The sequence below is a fragment of the Misgurnus anguillicaudatus genome, chromosome 5 (assembly GCF_027580225.2).
Source record: "Misgurnus anguillicaudatus chromosome 5, ASM2758022v2, whole genome shotgun sequence".
Classification (NCBI taxonomy): domain Eukaryota; kingdom Metazoa; phylum Chordata; class Actinopteri; order Cypriniformes; family Cobitidae; genus Misgurnus; species Misgurnus anguillicaudatus.
This window is the reverse complement of record NC_073341.2, coordinates 24,183,204-24,207,639: the sequence shown is the minus strand read 5'-3', so window position 1 is coordinate 24,207,639 and position 24,436 is coordinate 24,183,204. Positions and strand designations below refer to the sequence as shown.

Genomic DNA, 24,436 nt, shown 5'->3' with positions numbered 1-24,436 from the left:
ACTTAGATGGTAGGTCCTGTGTAATAACTATGTAAAGTACAACACTTTATTTTACTGTGCTGTTCCCATGTAGTTACTATGGACGTACTAGTGAATGTACCCAGTAGTTAATGCGTACAGTATTCAATGCTTGTGTTTACAGAGTGCAATAGAGGACAAAGATGTTGAGCACAAAAATGGCACATCAGTTATGTTTGTTTTAGTTATCATACACGCATACTAAGTACTTTTCATTTACTTACACTGACCTGTAAGTACCACACACTTACCATGTATATAGAATTTGTAAGTACAGTAATGTTTTTCGTTATCGTTCCTGTCATTAACGTACACTGGCCTGTATGTACTACACACTTACAATGTACATACAATTTGTAAGTACAGTAGTGTTTGTTATTAGTTATCATATGTACACTATAAGAACCTGTCATTAACCCACCCTTACATGTAAGTACTAAATATTTTTATTGTATATTCATTTGTAAGTACAGTAAGACCAAAGAGCTTTAGATTTAGAACAGCAGTGTTTACATGGTATATCCAAAAATTTATTATTATGAAAGAAGTATTTGCCATTTGAAGCAAATGCTTGATTCTGACATGTGTTTATGGCATTTTGAACGCAGTGTTGCATTTTGAGGGAGATTTGTGCTATTTTGCATTTTGTGTGCGCAGTTTTGAGAATTGTGTGTAGAGTTTTGAAAAGAGGAGACTTAGTTTTGAAAACGTGTGTAAGCAATTGGTAAAAACTGTAATATTGAAAACTTACTATTTCTTATACAGTAAAGTATTCAATATATTCACTGAACTAAACTTGTGATTACAAACTATAGATTTTTAATGAAGTTTATTTAACTAAGTTCGGGAGGAGCATGGTCATGTGATCCAACCAATCAGTGCAAAGAGGTGCCTATAAATGGCAGTCCCTCACCTCTGTCCCGTGACAGATTTTTTGCAGCATTTTTTAAGGTATGGACGCTACTTAGTGTTTTATATTATAGACTTATGTGTGTATGATTTGAAAGCTTAGTTTGAATTTACTGTAAGTACAGGTGAAATGGTTTTGAAGGCATTGTTTGATTTTGCTGGAAGATTCAGGCGTTCTGTGAATTTTGATTGAAAAATTGGGATTTGTGTTTAAGGTTTAGAGAAAGGGGCCCTATCTTGCACCCAGAGCAATTGACTTTGTCAGTGATGCATGTATCATACGTATTTTGCACCGGCGCACATCAGGTTTTTCCCTCCACAGACGAACGTCGGCAAACTAGGGAATGAACTTGCGCTCCCTGGGCGGTTCAGCGCAAAAAAGGAGGCGTGTTCCGGTGCAAACCATCCCTTATGCTATTTTGCAGTTTCAAAAAATAATTGCGCCACTGACCAGAAAAAACTTGTCTAAAGTCAGTGGCGCTTGCGCGTTGTTCATTATGCTATTTTAAGGGCGCATGCTTGACCATATGCACAACGCTCACACACTTTGCTTATCTAATCTACACAGACGCAACAGTTATTTTGCAAATCATAAATTGTTACAATAAAAAATATTAACACATGAGATAAGGGAAATCATTGTGGTGAGCATTGTGGTGATAGTTTTTATTTATTTTGTGGGGCTGCGTTAAAAAATTATCATCCAAATAACAATTAAAATATTTTCATAAGTTTGTTGTGTGGCTGTATTACGTTTATTTTATGTAAATAATTATTAAAATGTTTTCAAGAAACATTAATGTATGTGAACTTGATTTGTAAGTGTACTTTGGGGTTGGACTGCTTGTGTTTCTTGGCTTTCAGCGGTGAGGGTGGACGCAGCGATGTCCTCTGCTGGTGTCAGGTCATGTGTAGAGGCAGATCCACCTCCCGTTACACGGCGTGACTGATTTATGCTGGCAAGCTTGGGATTCCCCCATCTCCTGACATCATTGTAGCGCTTGGCGCAACGATGGGGATGCCAGCTGCACTGAAAAAAACAACTAGTAAAATTTACTTTAAAAAATCCTCGTAACAATTTGCACGAACTTTTTTTAAGTAAAATTTACTGCTTTTTTATAAGTAAAACTTGCCTACTAAAATCAAATAAAATGTACTTAAAATTGCATGATAAAACATATGTTAAATAATTAATTAAATGTTACTTAATTATTTTATTTAGAAGTTAGATTTATTTTAATCGTCTAGGTAAAGTCCATTAGGTTTTTTTTTTAAATTGAAGCATTGCTGTCCTAATAATATTAAATAAATCGTATTTTCTGTTTGTTATTTTCTTTAACATATTAATATGGACATAGTTCTTTTAAGTGTTATAAATGGCATTATAACACACAATTCATGACTGACAACAAGTCAGTCATTGAATAAACTTGATTCGGAACAGAAACGCACACAAACTGTGTTTCTGACATGCATTATCAGCACTGTTGAGAGAATTACAATACATGTTCTGAACAGGGTTCATGTAAAGAAACACAGATCACCTGAACGGTGACTTTACAAAATTATTATTTACAACAAAACAACATCAATAATATAAGAGCTTAAACCTTTATGACATTTTGCTAACAAATATTTAAGTAGTTAAAGTTCTTATCAGTTCTTATTCTGTGATAAAGCTTAAAAATAGAATTGTGGGTATTCCTTACAACATGTGCACATAAATGTAAGTAAATTTTACTTAGATTTTTTTAGTGTAATGGATTTAATATTTTTAAGTAAAATGAACTAAGATAAGCTAAAGTTTTTGATTAAAATTTACTTAATTATTTTAGGACTATGTGCAGTGACTATAAAACAGTTAAATAATACAAGAAAATATCTGATAAGACTTACTATTCCCACACAGTTCATTTTTTACATGAATTAATTGTGTATTTATCATCATTTTACTTAGGAAAATCTAGTTCTCAATAAATGTTAATATTATTATGTAGAAATTATGAGAGTTAATCTAATAAATATTACTACACCAAAAAGTTCGTTTTTTCAGTGTGATGAGACAATTGTGGCTATTTCCTCCCACGCCTGTTTAACCGACGCTGATTTGGGCGGGTGTCTCCCATCCCCATACAAAACAACTTCTCTGTCTTTGACTGCTCTTACAAGAATGTCGGTCTCCTCGGCTGTGAACCGATCCTAGCGTGCGCCTGGTAAATCCGTCATAATAATAGCAACCCGCCATAGAACTTGCGCACTTGCGTTTAAAGGGAATGTTGGATAGCGTTCTGATTTTATATTTGACGTTACACCCAAACCGCACCTATGAATAATGAACCTATACTTCAGACCAACCCCTTGTTGATTTGTGCCTGGCGCAAGAGTTATTTCTCCCACCGGGAAAATAGCAACAGTGCCCAAGATCCGCCCACAAAGTCACTTGCGCTTTGCGCTTCGCACTTGCGTTTCAGATCGTTAAAATAGGGCCCATGAGTGATGGTTTCAAAAAATTTGTTTTAGCAATTCAGAAAAACTGTAATAAATCCTATTTCAATTTTACTTATAGTATTTGCTTCAAGATCTATAGCAGACAAACTGTGTACAACCCACAAATGACACATATTCTCCACATTAAGCCACCACGAAGAAACCATGATGCAGTCTGACCAAAGAAAACACTCATCTCATATGCAGTGAGGGACACAATATGCATATGTTGTGTGTGACAGTTTGGTGGAGAGTTGGGTTGACAGTTAACGTCTCTAAACCAGGTTTTCACAGAAACATACATGTCATAAATCTAGAGAGCTTTATTGTAGAAACACACTGACCTGCAGGATGCAGGATGGTACAGCTTGTTTTATGCAACACTTTGACCACATTTACCATAAATGCTCTGCAGTAGACTGTTCTTTAGTTATTTATCCTCATTTTACATTTGTGAGTAATGTGTGAATACAAAACGTTAACATCATCCTGGGGTGCTGGATCACAGTTCTGCACTGTTGAATAGATTAGAGATGATTCATCTGCTAAAGGTTGGCCCACAGAACAATGCTCTGTCACTAGTTCATCATAGAGGTGATAGACGTCTTCTATATTCTATAGAGACAATGAAACAAAAATATGGCGTACACATATCATTATGTACAAGTTATTTGCTGTAATATTATTTAACTAGATTATACTACAAAGCAACTAATTAGGAAATATTGTGTTTCTATACCTGGTTAAGGTCTGGTGTATCTAAAACTGCATTATCAGGGTTGGGATGGTTCAACGCTGCAATAAACATTATAGTAGAACTCATATAAATTGACTTTCAATAAATTTCAGAATACAATAATCATGAGAAAATCAAGTTTATCAAGACCAAGACCTCTTCACATAACAGCAGATCACAAAGAATCATTGGAATCACACAAATCAGTCTAAACTAATGATATCTTAATACCTGTTTGACACAATTGTGTGTTTTTTGTTCATGTCTTCCTGTTTGTGGGGTCTTACCGCTGGACTTTGACATTAATCTTCTCTTGTAGAGTAAAACCAAAGCCACAAGAGCACAGAGCACCAGCAAAATACTTGCATAACCCAGACTCACTTTGGCTGCTATGAAAAAAAACATCATCACAATGTTACTAAGATGGTTTTGTTTTACTTTAGACATCAGCCTAGTATTCTCAGATAATCCAGAAAGCAGAGATATTTAAGTGCATCAACAAATAATTAAAAATGCCATATTAAAAATCAAATATGAGAAAAACTACCAGAGCTTTTATCTGGCATTTGAGAACTATTAGTAAATTGGACTGTTGGTGGTGGGCTTGAATCATCTGATAGAGAGAGAGAGAGAGAGAAAGAGAGAGAAAGAGAGAGAATTACAATATATCATCTGTAAAGTGAGACAGGATATCATCTCATATGTGGGCATGCAGCAGATATACTGTAGGTCTACATGTTTTATTAGCTCAAATGCTCAACACTGTAAAATCATTCAATTCACTTGTGTTTGGATGTGACTGTACCTGTATATGTGTGTGTTGTAGACACTACTGTGTGATTAAGGATGTGTGTGGAGCTCAATACAGCTGATGTGTATAGAGTCATGTGTATGTGTGGAGTCACAGGAGCTGCAGAGAATAAACACACACCAAAAATTATTTATACAGAATTTAGGGGTGGTTCCCTGGACAGGGTTTATAGTCCCAAGTCCCACCTTGCACTATGTTAGCCTTTATCAGCATCATTGTTTTGTCTCAAGATGCACACCAGTGTTGTTTTTAGTGAGGTATGTTTATAAAAACTACTCAAATGTCCTAATGAGGCTGGACTAGTCCTGGGTTAAACTTAACCTGTTTGGGAAACTTTAAGTACATATACATGACAAAAAATATTTTTATTTTTTTCTCCTTTTTATGAAGTTTGCATTTTACTTCAATTTACTAAAATGTTTATTTTTAATCAATTTCTGTTTTTTTCTGTATATCATCCCTGCCGAATCAACTTTATATGAAATGTGCTATACTGTAACTATAAATAATCTTGCCTAACATTATTAACAGACAAAGAACAATAATGAGCACATATAAATCTTACTGAATGCTGTGAATTTATATTAAATTAATAATGAAATCATTTAAAATTAAACAGGGAGACATTTTATGACCACAAATGTTGTTTACCCACCTGGATGGACAACCAGCTGTACTTTCTTCAGTGTGTCTCTAAACCATTGATCAAGTCCACAGTAATAAAAACCAGAGTCTTTGAGTGTCAGATGTCTGATGGTTACAGTGAAGGATCTTTGCATTGGTAGTGCTCATCACAGAATATCTATCAGCTGAGACAACCTCATCAATCTCTTCAGTTTTAAGCAAAACATGCTTAGATAAACTACACGGATGACGGCAAAAGTATTTTGGTGTATATTTGTGTTTATTTGGAAAAGGACATCTGATAACCACCGTCTGTCCCACTGTTCCCTCAAAAACATTTCCCGACTTCACCAACACACTACAAACTAAAAAAAAATGACTGTCAGTTTAATCGTATTACAGTAACAGTTACAGTAATTGTAAAGTATAAATATATTAATATATTAGTTCAACTGATCAACAGACTAATTACAGTTATCCATTACAGTAACTTTTAACAGTATATAATAATCATCAGGCACAAAAAGTGAATTTATACTCACCCCTAAAAAGAATTAGAATCTTAAGATGTGCTTTCATCCTCCCAATATTTACAAGATCTATTAAAGCAAAACATCATCTTAAAATAAACAACGATATAACACAGTAAACTAAAGCAAACCTGTTTACTGTCTAGAAACACTGCTGCTGACAGAGAGACTTACAACGGCACACAAACAGCAGACTGCGGTACAGGAAGGAAAAGAAGCTTCAGCGGGGGTTAACTTTATAGCAAAAAAGTATTTCCCCATAGCTTACCGAGAGTTTATTCTGCACGTTCTTAACTATCCTTGCAATACATAATCATCCACAAACTCTTCATATGACAATGAATGTCTCAATGTCTTTGACTAAAAGGTACACTCTGTTAATTGTATTATTATTGTAATAATTATAATTGTAATAATGTCTGTTTTGCAATGTGCATATAATTCTTCCCCCTACTGGCTAAGAAAAAAGCACTGTGGCTCTTATTGTGCTTCTGCTATCTTGATCAAGACAGTGATACATAGACAAAAGTGATTAAATGCTCACATTTTTTATTACAGCTATGCTGATATCTTTAACCACCATACACTTAATGTTTTTTTGCAGAAACTTTGGAATAACAGAGATAGAGAGAGAGAGAGAGAGAGAGAGAGAGAGAGAGAGAGAGAGAGAGAGAGAGAGAGAATCTGAATATGATGGTTTTTGTTAAAGGTTTATTGTGAAACATTTAGAAGGATCTCTTGACAGAAGTGCAATATATTATACATAACTATTTTAAAGACCTTACAAAATGAACTGTTTTTTTATTACTTTAGAATGATTCGTTTTTATATACACACCACGGGTCGCCTTACATGGAAGTTGCCATTTCACTCCGTCATGTTTCTACAGAGGCCCTTATATACTTATTTTAAGTATATAAGTTGAATATACTTAAAAAAATGAAGCAAACTTGTTGCCCTAAAAACATTAAGTAATGATTACTTAAAAACTTTAAGTAATGATTACTTAAACATATAAACTGTTCTAACAACAATTTTAAGTTGAATAGACTTCTTCCAATATTCCTGCACTCTTAACCCAGATTAGTTGACATTACTAGAAATTGCATATAACTTTAGTTTTTATCACTTTATATTACTTTTGATGTTTTAAATGGTATTATAACAGAGAATTGATGACTGATTTTAAGGCAGTCATTGAATAAACGTGATTCTCCACAGAAGCACACCAAACTGTGTTTTTGACATGCATTGTCAGTACTAGTGATGGGTCGTTCGCGAACGAGCCTGCTCTAAGAGCCGATTCTTTGTAGTGAAAGTTCTTCTCAGTTTTTATTCTGTGAAAAAGCAGAAAATAATATAAGTATTTAGGCGCAAAGGATTATGGGTATTCCTAACAACATGAACTAATAATTTTAAGTTCATTCTACTTGAATGTTTTAGTTAAATGGATTTTGTAAGCTTAAAAGTTAAATCAACTAAACTTTTTAAGCTTTGGCTTCAAAACAGAAAATATTAAGTGATGTTTATTTGATTGTTTATTTGATAAAATTTGGGGAACCCTGGGTTAGATGCTAATGCAAAACTTTTTAAGAGTCGAGTGGTTTCCTGGACAGGGATTATCTTAAGCCAGGACTAGTCCTTAGTTTAATTAGGAAATATAACTAGTTTTAACAAACATGCCTTACTAAAAATATTACTTATGTGCATTTTAAAGGAAAACAAAGGTCGCTGATGTATTTTAAGATATGTCATTGCAAGTTGTTTTCAGTGAGCTCTTACATATTATTTTAGTCTGACTAGTCTAATCCCTGTCCAGGAAACCGGCCCATAAAGTTAAATTTAATTTTTATCACAAAAAATGTAATTAAAAACCTTTCTAAAATGCTATTCTTTAATTTTTCATTATTTTTCATATTCAGAAAATAGGGAAATGTAAAAAATGCTGATCATTGGTGTGATACCTTCTGCTATTGAGACATAAAGCAGATTGATGATGAATTTGTTTTTTTTTGCATTTTTATAATAAACTCTCTCTTCTTCCTTATGAATGCATATTTTTCATTTTTATGAATCATAAACAAACGTGCTGATAAAAATGAACACATGGCCAAGACATGAAATTTAAAGAACCTATCAAACTCAATTGACAAGTCAGTTTTTTAGTGTCCTTTAACTCAGGTGCTTCACATCATCAGTGTTCAATGATGATTATGTATCAGTCTATCGAAAATCACGCCCATATGGCATGTGGAAAAATGCTGTGTCCCACCTCAGATGTTTAGATGTCATGTATATCCAAACCAGTGGTCTGTCTCCTAAGGTTTCTGGGAAATCTGAAGGTATGTGCACCATACTTTATCTTAACCGCTTGGGGATCTCAACCTGATAGAGACAGAGAGAAAGAGTATTTATAAATAAAACAAATACACTAAAAACTGTGACATTGACTGTTTTACCTTTCTACCTTTTTTAGTGCGTTCATGCCACAGTTTCTGATAGAGGTGAGGAGCTGATCTCTGGAGTTCCTCTCTGTTTGACGGACAGCTGTACTGCTGTCCTGCTTTCTCTGAGAGATTGGGTTCAATGATCTTCTTAAGGCCTGAACATCTAATGCTGGACCAGGAGGAGGGGGAGGAGGAGGAACGTGTCTACTTCCTGTTGCCCCTTCTGTCTTTCCTGTCACTTCAGAGCAGGTAAATCTAGGTTGTGGTTTGGCGGTCAAGACCTTTGGAGTTTCCTGAGATGTAAATTTGGACATTGCAGCAAATTTGTATGTTTTCTTCTCAGTGAGTGAGAATGATGAGTCTTTTGGCTTGCTATGGTCAAATACGCTCATCGTATTTTCACTTGGGGTTTTAGTCTCCTCTCTGGAGAGTTTCTGCGCTTCCAGTCGTTGTTGCCGCTTCCTGTCCATGTTTCGGCTCAAAATGTTGGTCATTGTCATCCTGGGCCCGGCCAGTTCAAAGTGATAGCCCAATTTCAGCAGAGAAGAGTTGTCGCGTAAGACTTTAGTCATCTCCATTTCTGTCTTCCCTCCGCAGATGTGTCTCTGGTTATGAAATCTCAGCTCCATTAGGGCTCGGTTGTGCTGGAGAGAGTTGATAATGGCTAAGATGCCTTTGCCTGTTAAATGGTTGGAGTCGAGGTTAATGCCTGTCAGGGTGGTGTTTTCCCGCAGGGTTCCAGCGATGGCAAACGCGACGTGATCGTCCGCCCTTGTGTTGGCGAGGGAGAAAGTTTTAACGTGCGTGTTGCTACGGAGACCTTCTGCAAACTGCATTAGGGTGTCTTTCTTTATGGCATCCGAATTGTTAACATTGATCTCGGTTAGTTCGGGGTCATCGTTGCGAACTTGCTCCAGAAGGTCATCAAACATACTGGAGCCGGTGTCGCTGTCCAAAGAATCATGTTCATTAAAAGAATCTTCATCCTCGGTGGTAAGTGAACAGTCTTTACTACCATCATTGGTCTCTGAGACATTATGGCTGGAATTGGTAGATATCATCTGTTCGGTCTGTTCTTTTGTTTTGTCTAGCATATTTTCTTTCTTTGTTTCTCTCTCTTTCTGTGCTCGGGAAAACTCTTTTTTTGGATCATGTTCTTTTTCCTTTATTTTGCTTTTTATCTCCTCAGTTTGATTCTGGTTCATACTGTCTCTTGCTCTGCTGTTCTTCTGTTCCTCCAGGACTTTGGTTCTGCTTTTCTTGATATCTTCCTTGTTGCTCTTTTCTTTAAGGTTCTCGTTGTCTTTATCTTGGAGTTTGGAGATGAAGCCTCGTATTTTTGAGTTCTCACTTACTTTCCTCTCTTCTCTTTTTTCGCATTCTCTCTTATCCTCTTTTTTATCCTGCAGTTTGGAAATAAGCTCCAGAGTCTTGGAAGTTCCCCGTTCCTTTCTAAAAGGTCCCCTTTCTTTTAATTCTGTTCCACCTTCATCTTTTTTCTCTATTTTTATTTCCTCTTTATCAGAAGAATCTTTGAAAACATCATCTCTTTTCTTAGCAGTCTCCTGTTCATTGTTTTCAGGAGGTGCTTCACTCGCAGCGTTTCTGCTCTCTGTGTCCGGAGGGTCGCCACTCTGTGACCTGGAAAACTCCCTGCTCCTCATCCTGCGGAGTCGATCTCTCCTCCTGCCCTCCCCTTTTGACTCTCCCTTAAAGATAAAATACAAAATAAATTATTCAAATGACATCATGTTTTTTTTGTTTTTGAGTTTTTAACTTGAGCACAGTATGTGACATTGTTATGAGATTTCCTGAAAGTATAGGTTATTTACTATGTTATCTCCATTTAATCTTACTCCTGTCCAGCGGTGGCCGGGCGGTCACGAGCCGCCACTGCTTCTGTATGTATTTTTTCTTTCACACAGTAAAAATTCCTTGTTGGACCTAAACTTTCCATTAATTGAAATTATTTTCAATTTTTTTGACTAGTAAGGAGTTACTTTAAATGTAAAGAATAAAGGTAGCCTCTTATGGAACGGCTGAAATTCCACAAGGGGGCGTATTTTTGTTCCTCAGACGTTGCACAATAAACTTGACATCCGAATATATTCATTATAAATCGCGAAGGAAAAGTGAGATTCGAACGAATGTCCGTTAGTGAACTAACTGTATACAGTATTTATATCGTAATTCGGTCAGAAACGTCAAGATTGTGAGATGAACAAATTGTTTTGGATTAAAAGGCTTGGATATTCCATTTCCTTGGACTTTTGGGGATTAATGGACAATTTGTTTTGGACAATTTCACCGAAGCGGATAAAGGGAAGATTTTGAAGGTAAGTAAATATCCTAAATCGGCGCCGCCCGGTTCAGGTAACTAAGAACTAGATTACAGTTTTATGACTGCTAAAAATCATATTATGCTTTGTGTGTGCGCTTAATGGAATCCCGAAAGTCTAAGCTTTACAACGATGTGCCGAATGACCGTATATTTTGAAGATTTAATGCTTCAAAGTTACAATGACGTAATGCAGCCTCACGTGCAAGGGAGGGGGTGTACCGTGTACGGCACAGTGTTCCTTATCAGGTTAAAAGAACTTCAGATAATTTAACCTAAATGAATAAAATCAAGTTGATAAACTTAAAAATTTAAGTGCAACAAGATTTTTTACAGTGTCATGTCAGGTGTTTTGATTAATCTGCTCGGTTATTGCATTTCTCCTCTGCTGTGATCACACATTTGGCATTTTAATATTTGTTTTGACACTGAATATCAGTTTCTGATCAGTTTCATTTTATTGAAATTATAATAAAAGGCCATCATCAATAAAATCATGGGGACATGAAAGGAAACATGTAGAATGATTACAGGCAAAAGCTGCAGCCAACTAAATCTAGCAAGTTATTTTTAGTCTCCATTAAGAGGGAATGAGCTCGCTCTGTATTTTGTGTGCTATTGTTTGAAGAAGTCTTAAAACTCTCAGATGTGCCCTTATAAGGCAGCAAAGGGAGGATCGCGTTCCGATCTGGAATGCCCTCCTTAACTGTTCCTAAGCATCTGACTAGCTCCAAAGTGTGTCTGAGGTTGAGCTTAAAGAAAACAGCCACGAATAACCAAAGTAAATCCCTGATGACAACTCTGAAACACTTAAATATTTCACAATTCAAAGCTACTTTGATGAATTGATGAGAGCATGACTGTCCAGTTAATATTTTGAACATCCACAATGCCAGAAAGTCAGCATCAGATGTGGCTGCCAAACACGTCACACCTGCGCAAACCGTAAGACAGAATTTTATGTCTGGATAATAATGTTCAGATAAACATCAAAGATAAGCCAGACATGGGAGCCACTGACTGTTTATAAAGAGGAGAGAGAGAAGATTTGTTTTAGCATGTGTGTGCGTTCTGTTGCCTGCATTTCAAACACTTTAACGTCTCATAGAGTTAAGACCTCTTGACTGTGTATCACATTACAAGAGCTTCATTAGCACCTGTTTAATCCTGTAAAACTACTACTTTCTAACTAGCCTACGACCAGAATCATACCATCTGTTCTACTCTGTTAGTATTAACTTATTACTCCAGCTTTCCCGCAGATTCATGATTTTCATTATTTATTTTATATTTATTTAGTGACTGTCAAGGGTTCAGAGTGAAATTAAAGGTCTAAGTACAAGTTTACACTGGGCTTCAACAAATCACAATAAAAATACAAATAACCTGCAGCTACAACCACTAAAGGGAAAGAAAATGTTGTTTATACAAGCCAACAGTAAACATAACCAGAGTTGATTAAGACTTTTGGCTATGAAGAAAATCATCACATATTTTTGGACGCTGTCCAAAGACAGCATTTAGAGAGATTAAGGTTGTTGTTTTGAGGAAAAAGCAGCTTTCACACATGGAGGTACTAAGTTCTGTAAATGTGCAGCAAATTAAAAATACTGCAAGTAATGTGGTCCATCAGTGCTGTATGTTGACATTCACTGAGGGTCCCTCAGTGCCCCATGTGCCTTTAGCAAAACCGGTGTTGATACACTAAACCATAATAGCATGCAGGCATGTAGACCATAATGATGAACAGGAATTTGTGTGTGTGTGATGGAGCTAAAACAGTCAAGTCTTAAAATTAAAGAAATTAATCCTATTAGTGTATTAAAAACCTAAAAAAAAAAATTTACAGAAAAGATGTATGTGGTAAAAGTTGCAAGTGCCCAACTCCCATTAAGTGTATGCACAAAGTAAATGTATCACTGTAAATTGACAAAAATTACATTAAATTAAAAGTATCAATGATTTAAATTAAATTTAAATGTATCAGTGTTTTAATTTAAATGTATCAGTGCATCAATGTTTTAAAGTATGAATGTTGGAGTGTAATGTGTCGCATCATGACCTCTGCGCTGAGCTCTCTGCGGATTAATCTCTTGGTCTGCCGCTCACAGTAGTCCAGCATGGCCTCTCTGTCATATCCTGCGGACGGCAGTTTCTCCGTCTGGTTCCGCTGTAGGAGTCCCACCGGTACATCTGGGTCCGGGTCGATGAACACGAGCTCCCGCTCGAGCTCATCCACCTCCTCCGGTGAGAGGTTCGCGAGCAGCAGCTCCGTGTCCGAGTCATCGCTTCCCTGCCGTTCCGAGGGCGCGAGAGGTTTTCTTTTGGACATATTTACTGTTTGTTAGCCAAGAGTTAAGTTACCTTTTAGTTTGTCGAAATCCAACAGACTCGGTTCAAAGCGTACCCGAATAACTTTAATTCGAAGTGCTGAGGAGGATCTCGCGCTCAGAGCTCTGTTTAGGCTCGTGCGCCAGGACGCATTCCACGCGCTCCTTCACATTTGCATGACTAGATGCGGCACGTGAGGAAAGGAGAGAGATGGTCCTGTATGAAATCGGTTGTTTGTTTGTTTTTAGTAATCACATGCAGAACTCTTATTATTCATCTATGCATCCATTAAAAGGTTCAGAAAGGATCTCAACAATGTCACTGAGATCAGATTAGCATATAATCCAGATTTCTTTATTTATTATTTTAAAGCCGTTCCTGTAGCTCACCTGGTCTCAATTGAGCAGTTAAAGGTCATGGGTTTGATTAACACAAAATGATCAAATGTATAGCATGACGTCGCTTTGAATAGTGTCTGTCAAATGCATAAATGTGATGTAAATGTTTACAGTTTCATATAAATTTTAAAAGTTGTCCCATTTGTGTCTGTTTTTATTATTCCCAAGCAATTTTAGGAGAAACATCATAGACTAAAAGTTGATGCTTTGATGAAACACAGAACTTGATCAAACTTGGCAGCCCTCAAAATCTAGTCATTTGAATAAAATTTTGGTAACACTTTATTTCGACAGTCCATTTTAGACATTTTACTGATTATAAGTAACTTTGACCCTTATCAACTACTTATCAACTACCAATCTTTAGATTATTAGTAAACGGTCTGCTTAATATCTACTAACACTTGATTGCGATGATATCTCAACAGACATTCAACTGTCTAGAAGTATCTTTGCATGTGCATGTCAACTTATTCCACTAACCCAAACCTCTTCCCTAACCCCAAACCTTACAGTCTACTAATACTCTAATGACAGTTAGTTGACGTATAGTTGCAAATTATTGAAAGTTAGTTGACATGTAGTTGCAAAGTTATTTATAGTTAGTAGAATGTCTAAAGTGGACTATCAAAATAAAGTGTAACCAAAATTTTAGATTTTTAACAATTTAAAACAATTTGTTAAAAATCTAAAATTTTATTCAAATGACTAGATTTTGAGCGCTGCCAAGATTGATAAAGGTCTCTGTGAATCGAGTCTGTTGGATCAAATACTTTTTTGTTTCACTTGTATGGCAGATACTGAGAGGTTTTTGAATAAAATAATTTGTAACACAATAAGGTTGTATTTGTTTACATTATTAAATGCATTAACCAACATGAACCAACAATGAGCAGAATAGTTTATCAGCATGTTAATACAATTGTTCATGTTAGTTCAATGTGCATTAACTAGTGTTAACAAATACAACCTTATTGTAAACAGTGTTGGTGTAGTTACTGTAATTTAATTACTTTTTCCTTGAAAAGTAAAGTAAGGGATGACTCTTATTTTTCCAGTAATTTAAGTCCGGTTACTTCTGATGTAATTGAACTAAATACTGTGTATGGACTGTATGACCATTATATATATTCAATCGTGGATTTAACATCAACATTTAAGGTCTAATGTTAAAGTGCATGTTTATTATGTATCCTTCTCACTTTGAATATGTTGGTGAGTTTATAAAAGTAATGGTAACAATCTAGTGTAGCTTACAGTTCTCCCTGCTAACTGGTTGGTTATTAGCATTAATATTACTGAGATGTTGGCTGTTAATACTTAAAAAGCACATATATTAATGCCTGATTCTGCAAAACCTTATTCTACACCCTTAATCCTACCCAATTCTTACCAATACTTACTTTACTAAGTATTAATAAGCAGTAAGTATGACTATATTGAGGAAAAAGTAGTTAATATTTAGTTAGTGAGAATTGGACCCTAAAAATTGTGACCAAAATAATTTATGTACTTGTATATGATTTATTTGAGCCGTTTCAAGTATATCTTTGTATATTTTACTAAATAGGATTTAGAAAAAAAATTGACTTCCCACCCCTGAACTCGTACTAGATCAATTCGCTGACGTTCTCTCTAGAGAAGTGCAAAAGTTTACGTTGAACGTAGACAGTTACGACCCGTCATTGGCCCTGAGTCTACGTTCACTGTAGACTTATCTAGGCCAATCAGAGAGCTGAACTGTCTACGGTCGTTGAACGTAGACAGTTACGGTCCGTCATTGGCCCAGAGTCTACGTTCACTGTTAACTTTAGGCCAATCAGAGAGCCGAACTGTCTACGGTCGTTGAACGACCGTCCATTTGGAACGCAGAACTAACGTGCAATGCCGACTGTAGACAGTTTGAGACACCCCTCGCTGCAGCCTGCACCGCGATGACGTAGTGGATTAATCCAATACGTAGTGGATGTTCAAACACGCATGCGCAATGAATATAATATTACGCGCATGCGCGGTGCTATGTTGTTGTTGATGAACAATCGCACGTGCTTTGGTATTTCAAGAAGAATCTGCCGAAAAACGAAGGATTATTTAACAACAGTGATTGTATAAAGGTAGGTAATTAATCTTTATCTACTGATTTGTTGTTTCAACATGTATAGTCTTGTGTAACGTTAGTGTTATGTGTCCGAAGCGGTATAAAGGTGACTTAATATGCTAACAGCGATTCTCATTTTAATCATAACGTTACTTCAGAACATAATGCCACGCGTGGACAGACTGTAGGTCTAATGTAAAACTAACCTGATTTTGCTAGGCTAACTAATGCTTTTTTTTTAGGCTAACTAATGCTATTGCATTGTTCTAGATGAATGTTTTTTAAAGGACAGTTGCCCAGTAATAGGTGCACATACTGTAACCAGTGCCACTTAATCTTAAATTAATACATCTGGATTGGATTTTTTTATAAAAGAGACTTAGTACTTGTATGTTAACAATCCTTTGCATTTTTATTTGAAAAGTTCAACTTAATGAGATTTGACTGTTTTTTTTGTAGATTTGACTGGATTTGGCAAGATGCCCTTGCTCATTAAAGAAGATGGAAATGTGGCTTTTATCAGACTGTTGACATGCCAGCTTTTTCACTATGTTGTTAGTAAAGCATCTTTCAGAGAAAAGGCTCATGTAGTCTGGCTTGACAGTAAGTTATTTAATCAAAAAAAATTCCATAGCTCAATTAGAGCATTACATTATTAGCAAATATCATCAGGTAACACACATACTAATTAAAACATGTCACTGTAAGTCACTTTGGATAAAAGCATCTGCCAAACGTGTAAATGTAAGTGTGTGTGTGTGTGTGTGTGTGTGTGTGTGTGTGTGTGTGTGTGTGTGTGTGTGTGTGTGTGTGTGTGTGTGTGTGTGTGTGTGTGTGCTTATAGTAACAGTGTTTTTATTCTAATTTCATATAAAGTATCCCTAGATTTAGACTATACATTTGTTAATTTTTAATATTTACTTCTCTTTCTTAAAATAGGTGTTGTCAACTGGAACACATTCTCCGGGGTGTAGAGATTTATTTACAGACTGTCCACCAGGTCGAGTTGGAGGAAGGGTGTCCCAGGGATGAATTGTTCATCTATTCTGCATCAGTAAAGCAATGGTGGCGTGGCACTGACTTTAAACTATTTAAGATCAAACTGTGACAAAAGCTTTACCTGTGCTGACTGCAGTCAGTTATATGTGACCCTGCCTGTGAAAAAACAGGATAAGTCTTGAAATGTAATTATGATATAATGAGCATCAAAGTGTTATTTTCATTACTTTCACATTGATTTTGACATTTGACATGATTTTACTCAGTCAACCCCACACACCCAGCCAACTTTTTCTTTGAACTTTTGCCCTTTGGCCGGCGCTACAAAGCACTGAACACTATAAACAACAGTTTGTTCCTCAGGTTATATACCTAAACAATTAAAGCACCCATAACTTCCACACCTGTCATAACTGTATATTCACCACATACTGTACATCTGAAACTACCATTCTAAACTATGCTACTGTAAATATCACCTATTATCTATCTGTACAACAACAGCATCTGAACATCCATACAGGCATCACTACACACAATTGTAAAAAAGGAGAATATATATATACATATACTTATATATACTTACTGTACCATGCTGCTTATTTAAATTATTTTTGTTTTTATATTACTAGTGTGTTATTGTCTTTAATTTAACTTAGTCATTCTATTTATGTCCGTAACATGTCACCAAGACAAATTCCTTGTATGTGACAAAAACATACTTGGCAATAAAGCTGATTCTGATTCAATATTAAAGATATCAATGTTTTTTTTACAGAATGTTGTTTACATTATGTAGAATGAGTTAATGTAGAAAACAGTAAATCACAGAAAGATGACTAGCTGAGTTTTCACTAAGTTCATGTTTAGGCCTAATGTTTATTGTTAAAATGTTTTAATATTTGCAGTCACTGATCATCAGTGAATTGAACAAGCTGTGGGGTAAAAGTTAAATAAACAAACAACTTAAATAAATGACAAGTTATTTTTGTTTCCATTTAACAGTAACTTGAATAGATATATATATAATAGAATATTTTTTAAATAACTTCAATACAACACTCAAATAAATGATTGATTAAAACGTTACATGTATCATTGCTAATATACCTTATCTTGTTGTTTAAAGATGATTGTTTAATACATCTTAACATTACCACATGTTAAGATAATACATTACACAATGCTAAAAATGTAAAATGAGTTTACAGTCCCTTACGAAAATTAACCATGGTTTTATTGTGGTAAAAGTGTAGTAACCATAGTTTTTGGTGTGATTATCAGCAAAACCATGGTTTTACTACACCAACTATTGTTTTTGAAAACCACGGTTATCAAAACTATTGTTATTTTGTAGTTACCATGGTTTTACTACAGTACCATGTTTTTTTTTTGTTTTAACTGTAGTAAAACCATGGTTAATTTTCGTAAGGGGTAACGTTAGCCTACTCATTCAATACGATCAGCTTTTATGGATAAATTATGTGAAAATAACTGCACTGAACACGCGAAAATGGTTTTATTTTGCACGTGGGTATCCACGTAAACTTATTAACTAATCTAGGACAACAGCACGTTTATCGGCATTTGACGGCAAATGTGTTAATGTTTGTGTTCAAATACACAACCGAGCACTGGATTTGGATTATATTCACTGCGCATGCGTGTTTGAACATCCACTACGTACTGGATTAATCCACCACGTCATCGCGCTGCAAGCTGCAGCGAGGACTTCTTGGACAGTTTGGCCTTCTGATTGGTCGAGAGTCTACAGTGGCTGCAGCAACCGTAGACTTTCGACCAATCAGAAGGCCGACCTGTCTACAGTTTCACTGTAGACTATCGACCAATCAGAAGGCCGAACTGTCAACGTGTTGCATCATGGGAATTGCTCACTACAAAATAAAACCATTTGAAATGCTTGACTATCAGTGAACCTTTTGATGCCAACGCACAGAACAATCCTAAAGTTAGATCACATCACTGAATTGTGGCGTTACTTCGGCGTAACAAAATCACCATAATTGAAACGGCTGTTCCCGGAAATGCCTCTCCTTTAAGGTAGTTGTAGAACTCATACTTACCTGGCAGGGGAGACACCATGATCACGAAGGTGGTTCACCCAGATTGAGACTCAGCCATTGCACTCCCGGCTTTGTTGACGTTTGCGAATTCCCCAAATGTGGGAATCTCGACTGCATTATTTATGATAGTGGGGGACTGCGTCCGCGCTCTCCCCTGATTTACTTGTTAAAGGAAAGATTTAAAACCAGAACTTTAAACATACTTTGAGTAGTGATGGGGGAAATAAAGCTTCGAATCAATTGAACCAATTGCTTCGAAAATTGATTCAGTTTTTCGAAGCAGTTCGAAACACCACACACGCTGGCGACCCCTGCTGGTCAAAATAGTGTTAAAGCAGATTTGTCCAAACATTTTACACTTTTTTTGAGTAGGGGGAGGCTGAGACCTGGAGCCGGTAGATCTATGCATAGATATGTATATAAAGGCTAGATGGCTCGTCCGCGCTGCTGGCCAATTGAGTGCAACGTCCGCATTTTGGCGGCCATCTTACGACAGGGCGCTCGCTCACTCGTAGCATTGAGTTTTAATGATGCAGGTACTTTTAAATGACCATAACTTGCTTAATTCTTTACAGATTTTCAAACGGTTTGGTTTGTTATAAACGTCAAAGATGTACCTATGACACTGCATACCTATACTAAAAATAAAAAATAAATTCATGAAACATGTTAAAGCATCCAGAATTATAGCCACGTTAATAACGTTTGTAAAAACCCAAACCGTTTGAAAATCGGTAGAAAATTGAGCAAGTAATGGTCATTTAAAAGTACCTGCACCATTAAACTCAATGCTACGAGTGAGCGAGCACCCTGTCGTAAGATGGCCGCCAGGTGATGCCGTTAGGGACTCCGCCTTGAGCCATCTAGCCTTTATACATATCTATGGATCTATGCCCCTGGCAGTTTTACGCCCCTGACAGTTTTACGCCCCTGTTGTTCCTCATGCATCCAGTAGGGGGAGGCTGTATATTAGTATATGAGCCTAGTCATATATCAGAACCGTATGATAGCAGCAGACCTTCTTGAATAGCGATACGAATTGACCCCTGGAATTTTAGAAAAGTTACATTGTGTTTGTCTTCATAAAATGCTATGTAGGACATGTTTTGTAGCTGTATGGCGACCTATTGTGAATTGTACAGCAGATATTTAATTTAGGATCCATATGATTACACAGTACTTTTTTATGCTAATGGCCTAAATATGGTTAATATCTAAATGTAACTTAATATAAATTCACAACATCATATATCAGTCAGTCTCTTGTATATAAAAACAGTTTATAAATAAATATAAATAGTGAAGTGTGATGTCATCATGCGCCGCTTTCGGGTCCAATCGATTTCAAATGCCATAGGAAAACACGCTAATATACACTCGTATCATAATGCAAAACTATTTAAACCCATGATCCTTATTTTTATCTCCAATACTAAAAACCAAGATGACCAGACCTAGACTATATGGATTTTTTTACTGTCTGTGGTTCCGTAGTGTGCAGACTACAGTGTACACTAAGTTTATAAAATTTTCGTTTAAATGTGTATTATGAATAAATAGTGCTCATAAACGGTTGTTTAAATAGGCCAGTATCCTAGTTGTATTTCCCTCTCCCACTACTGGACGAATGAGGAGCAACAGGGGCGCAAAACTGCCAGGGGCGTAAAACTGCCAGGGGCGTAGATCTACCGGCTCCAGGTCCGCAGCCTCCCCATATAGCTTTTTTTAACAAAATAATAGCAAGATTTGTATTAAATGTTTAAAAGATTATTTAACTTAATTAAGACATAGTTAAAAGTCTATTACCGGTATGTGTTTTTAGTTTTAATTAGGGCAAACACGTCATTAAAACTAACTACCCTTTTAATTATGCACATTAAATCTGTCTATAAACAAAAAGTAGACAAAATGGCGTGTTATTAGTCAGGAGGATAAATGTTTTATGAACTTTCATAATAAAACTGACCCGAGTTCACCTAAACATATTAGACACTGGTCATGTGATCAACTCCTCCCCCTAGTGCTGAACCATCGAATTTTCGAAACAGTTATGACGTAACGAAGCCTCGTTTGCTAAAATCACATGACTTTGGCCAATTTGCTCCGAACTACTGATTCGAAACAAAAGATTCGTAAATGTTTCGAAGCCTCATGAAGCAGTGCTTCGAAAACGACCATCACTAACTTTGAGTAGTGATTACGGTGTTGTACTTACTACTTGTAAATTAATTCAGCGTTCCAAATTGACTGCCGTTCAACGACCGTAGACCGTTCGGCCTTCAGGTTAGTCGAAAGTCTACGGTTGCTGCAGCCACTACAGACTCTCGACCAATTAGAAGGCTGAACTGTCTACAGTCAGCATTGCACGTTAGTGGAGCCCACATTATTTGGGGGGGCCGTGATAATTTTTTTTCCCACTCACTGATCTTTTTTCATTAGTATGTTTTCTGCATTCCGCTTGTCCCGTGGTTTGGACCGTTTCAAAGTTTAAAACCGTGTTACTATCAACGAATTTATTAATAGGATTTATTGAAAATATTCAAAAATTAGGATAAATGAGATGCAATTATATTATATATAGGGTGATTTCAGAAAGATTGAGACGCTTTTTGCCCTTGAGGTGTGTGTGTGTGTGTGTGTGTGCTCTTAAATAGCAAAAGCATAACATTCTAGCTGTACCTGCTCCAAATAAATGCAATTAAAGGGGACATATCATGAAAATCTGACTTGTTCCATGTTTAAGTGCTATAACTGGGTACCCAGTGCTTTTATCAACACAGAAAATGTGATAAAGATCAACCCAGTAACTTAGTTTTGCTAAACCAAAAAATTTGGCTCTTATGTCATAAGGAGCTCTTATTATAATATCACCCCTTAAGGGCGATTTATAGTCGTGCATAGGTTCTACGCCGTAGCTCTGCGTAGCCTGACGCGCACCTCACAAAAAAATTAACAGCGCGTCAGATCTAGGCGGACCGCAAGCGCTGTGATTGGTCCACCAGAACCCCCCCCCGTCAGGTAAAAAAACTGCGTCATAGGTATTTCCGTTTGTGACGGTAAAACCAAGGAGGAGGCAAGTTGAGGAGTGATTTAACTCAAACTGCATCAAAAGTCGCTGTTTATTTACTTCCATCATTGCTGGTCTTCTCAAATTATACACAACAAGTTCCTGTTTCTTCTTCGTTTGTGGGTTAACTTGCTAAGCTTCTTCTTCTTTCACGTTTGTGCTGCTTCTGTGGCTACACGCGTGGATACTGCCTACCAGCGGTCGCGCGTGTGTTTGCACGTCGACGCGGACGACGCCGCAAAAGTTTAAAGGAACACCGACGCGGAACCTACGCCGTCGCTGCTACGCCGTAGGACCTACGCATGACTATAACGAGCCCTTTAATCTGCACTATCCAACCACAGCACTGCCATTTAGTGCAAAGAACAGCACAATTGACTTTTAATTGCAACAAACCACCATCATTGCGATCAGGTTTTGAATTTCATCAGCTCATTTGCTTTTTTAAAGGACACACCAAAAACGGCACATTTTTGCACACACCTACAAAGTGGCAATTTAAACATGCTATAATAAATTATTTATATGGTGTTTTGAGCTAAAACTTCACATATGTGCTCTGGGGAAACCAAAGATTTATTTGACATCTTAAAAAAGTTTTGTGCCATGGCCCCTTTAAATAAAAAATCAAATTAAGAAAGTATATTACACATTAAATGAAGTACTTGTAAATGTTTTTAGCATTGTAACAACAAAGTTGTGACTGAGTTGGCGCTATATGTTAGTTAATGCTATATGCTAGCGTTTAGGTGTTAGTTTTCCATTAAAGTTTTCCATTAACAATCTCCTAACAAACAACTGATTATTCCTCAAATTCTGTATCTTTGTCTGATACAGGGTCAAACATAAGGGTTGTTTGCACACACACAGAGCTACTGAAAGATCTGCTCTGTGAAACAGCCAATCAAAGCAGAGCTCAATATTATAATTCATGACCCTTTCAAATAAGGTAATAAAAGAACATTTCATAAAGGTTGTAAATGGATATGTAGCTACATACTATATATGTAGATATTAGAGAACAATTTAACATATTGTTTCAATGCACTCTCCCACTTTGTATCCGGTCGAGCTTGGAGACCGGAAAAACCAGCAAAACCATCTAGGCTGGATTTAATTCAATTGCATTATTGACACAACTGTTTAGTATGTCGCTTACACATTGAATAATAAACATAGTATTCACATTCAACAGTGAACAGTAGAGTATAAAGAAAGGAAAAATAAGTAATCATTTTCACTAATACTATATGGCAATGGTTCTGTAAATATTTGCATGGTGACACATACTGTGCTGCCAGGTTTATTTCTCATACATAAAGTACAGAATATTTTATATTTTTACAAGCTTTTTTCAGTAAGTTTGGTTATTTTACTGTTAACCAATGTCTTATTTCCTATAAATTAAAGCCTAAGAGTTGTGATGGGAAGAGGGGAATGATGTCACAAGGACTGTGACTGATAAAAAATAATGGACACCAAGCAAGTAATTTCACCCAAGATCACTGAATCACAAACAGAGTAGACTTTTTGATAATAGAACAAAGAGATTTATTCCACACTATAAATTGGGACTTTTTTTTAACAAGCTGGTTAAACCCCACATCAGACGCCTGAATGCTTCATCAAATTTTATCTTGAATCAAATATCTAATTTAAAACACACATCCTTTAATTGCACATTGTGGTGAAAAATAAAACAAAAAAGATTAAAAATAAAATGTCAAAAGCACTGAATCATCCAATATTGTGATGGATGTAAACAGTAATGCAGTTATCCGCTACAGTAAAACGAAAAACGTTACATCACGATTAAATAACTTTTTTCAATTTTGTGCGGGAAAATCTAACCGGTATTTAATCACGATACACTTAATCGTCAAATTTCCGATTCTATTTTTAACCAGGTAAATCAGGGGAGAGCGCGAACGCAGTCCCCACTACCATAAATTATGCAGTCGAGATTCCCACATTTGGGGAATTCGCAAACGTCAACAAAGCCGAGAGTGCAATGGCTGAGTCTCAATCTGGGTGAACCACCTTCATGATCATGGTGTCTCCCCTGCCAGGTAAGTATGAGTTCTACAACGACCCCGAAGGAGAGGCATTTCAGGGAACACCCGTTTCAACAATGGTGATTTTGTTACGTCAAAGTAACGCTACATACTTCAGCGATGTGATCTAAGTTTAGGATTGTTCTTTGCTTTGGCTTCAAAAGGTTCACTGATAGTCAAGCTTTTAAATGTTACAAATGGTTTTATTTAGTAGTGAGCAATTCCCATGATGCAACGCGCACCAGCCAGCCAATAAAATCACAGAAGTGCTTCGTATGTTTTTTAAAAACACTATCAGAAGTTGAACTATATTTAAAACGTGAATAAAATTTTGGCATTCCGCTTATGTTTATTTTTCGTTTGTATTGCTTAAAGCAGCATGACGCACAGGAGTAAAACGTTACATCACTTCCGGGAAATTTGAACAAAGGGCGCTCAGTTGCAGCATGAAGAATAATCAAGGTATTAAAACATTAGTACTGTCTTCGTTGTCCGTTAAACATAC

General features: G+C 36.4%; 1 protein-coding gene, 2 long non-coding RNA genes and 2 other non-coding genes across 7 annotated transcripts; 2 read left to right on the top strand and 3 right to left on the bottom strand.

The window, feature by feature from the left end:
* Positions 1 to 4,405: 4,405 nt before the first annotated feature.
* On the bottom strand, positions 4,406 to 5,660 carry LOC129414566 (uncharacterized). Its single transcript, XR_012369672.1, has 4 exons — positions 5,617 to 5,660; positions 4,956 to 5,060; positions 4,698 to 4,763; positions 4,406 to 4,539 (listed from the first exon to the last, which is right to left on the bottom strand). It is a non-coding gene; the product is annotated as an uncharacterized lncRNA (long non-coding RNA).
* A 501-nt stretch (positions 5,661 to 6,161) lies between these two features.
* lmod1a (leiomodin 1a (smooth muscle)) lies at positions 6,162 to 13,495 on the bottom strand. Of its 3 annotated transcripts, XR_012369670.1 has the most exons (4): positions 12,963 to 13,495; positions 8,583 to 10,271; positions 8,388 to 8,500; positions 6,162 to 6,184 (listed from the first exon to the last, which is right to left on the bottom strand). XR_012369670.1 is itself a non-coding variant. In XM_055168630.2 (3 exons), the coding sequence occupies exons 1-3, from the start codon at positions 13,230 to 13,232 to the stop codon at positions 8,474 to 8,476; spliced, it is 1,986 nt and encodes a 661-aa protein (XP_055024605.2). In that variant the 5' UTR covers positions 13,233 to 13,494; the 3' UTR covers positions 8,163 to 8,473. The 3 variants fall into 3 exon arrangements, 2 of the variants coding, with proteins under 2 accessions (XP_055024605.2, XP_055024606.2); XM_055168630.2 differs by lacking the exon at positions 6,162 to 6,184 and having other exon boundaries at positions 8,163 to 8,500; positions 12,963 to 13,494; XM_055168631.2 differs by lacking the exons at positions 6,162 to 6,184; positions 12,963 to 13,495 and adding an exon at positions 12,466 to 12,681 and having other exon boundaries at positions 8,163 to 8,500.
* A 2,108-nt stretch (positions 13,496 to 15,603) lies between these two features.
* LOC129433115 (uncharacterized) lies at positions 15,604 to 17,482 on the top strand. The gene is made up of 3 exons (XR_012369669.1): positions 15,604 to 15,743; positions 16,187 to 16,330; positions 16,667 to 17,482. It is a non-coding gene; the product is annotated as an uncharacterized lncRNA (long non-coding RNA).
* Positions 17,483 to 18,802: 1,320 nt separating this feature from the next.
* LOC129415138 (U1 spliceosomal RNA) lies at positions 18,803 to 18,967 on the top strand. The gene has a single exon (XR_008634724.2). It is a non-coding gene; the product is annotated as a U1 spliceosomal RNA (small nuclear RNA).
* Positions 18,968 to 23,790: 4,823 nt separating this feature from the next.
* Positions 23,791 to 23,954, bottom strand: LOC129415137 (U1 spliceosomal RNA). The gene has a single exon (XR_008634723.2). It is a non-coding gene; the product is annotated as a U1 spliceosomal RNA (small nuclear RNA).
* Positions 23,955 to 24,436: the final 482 nt, after the last annotated feature.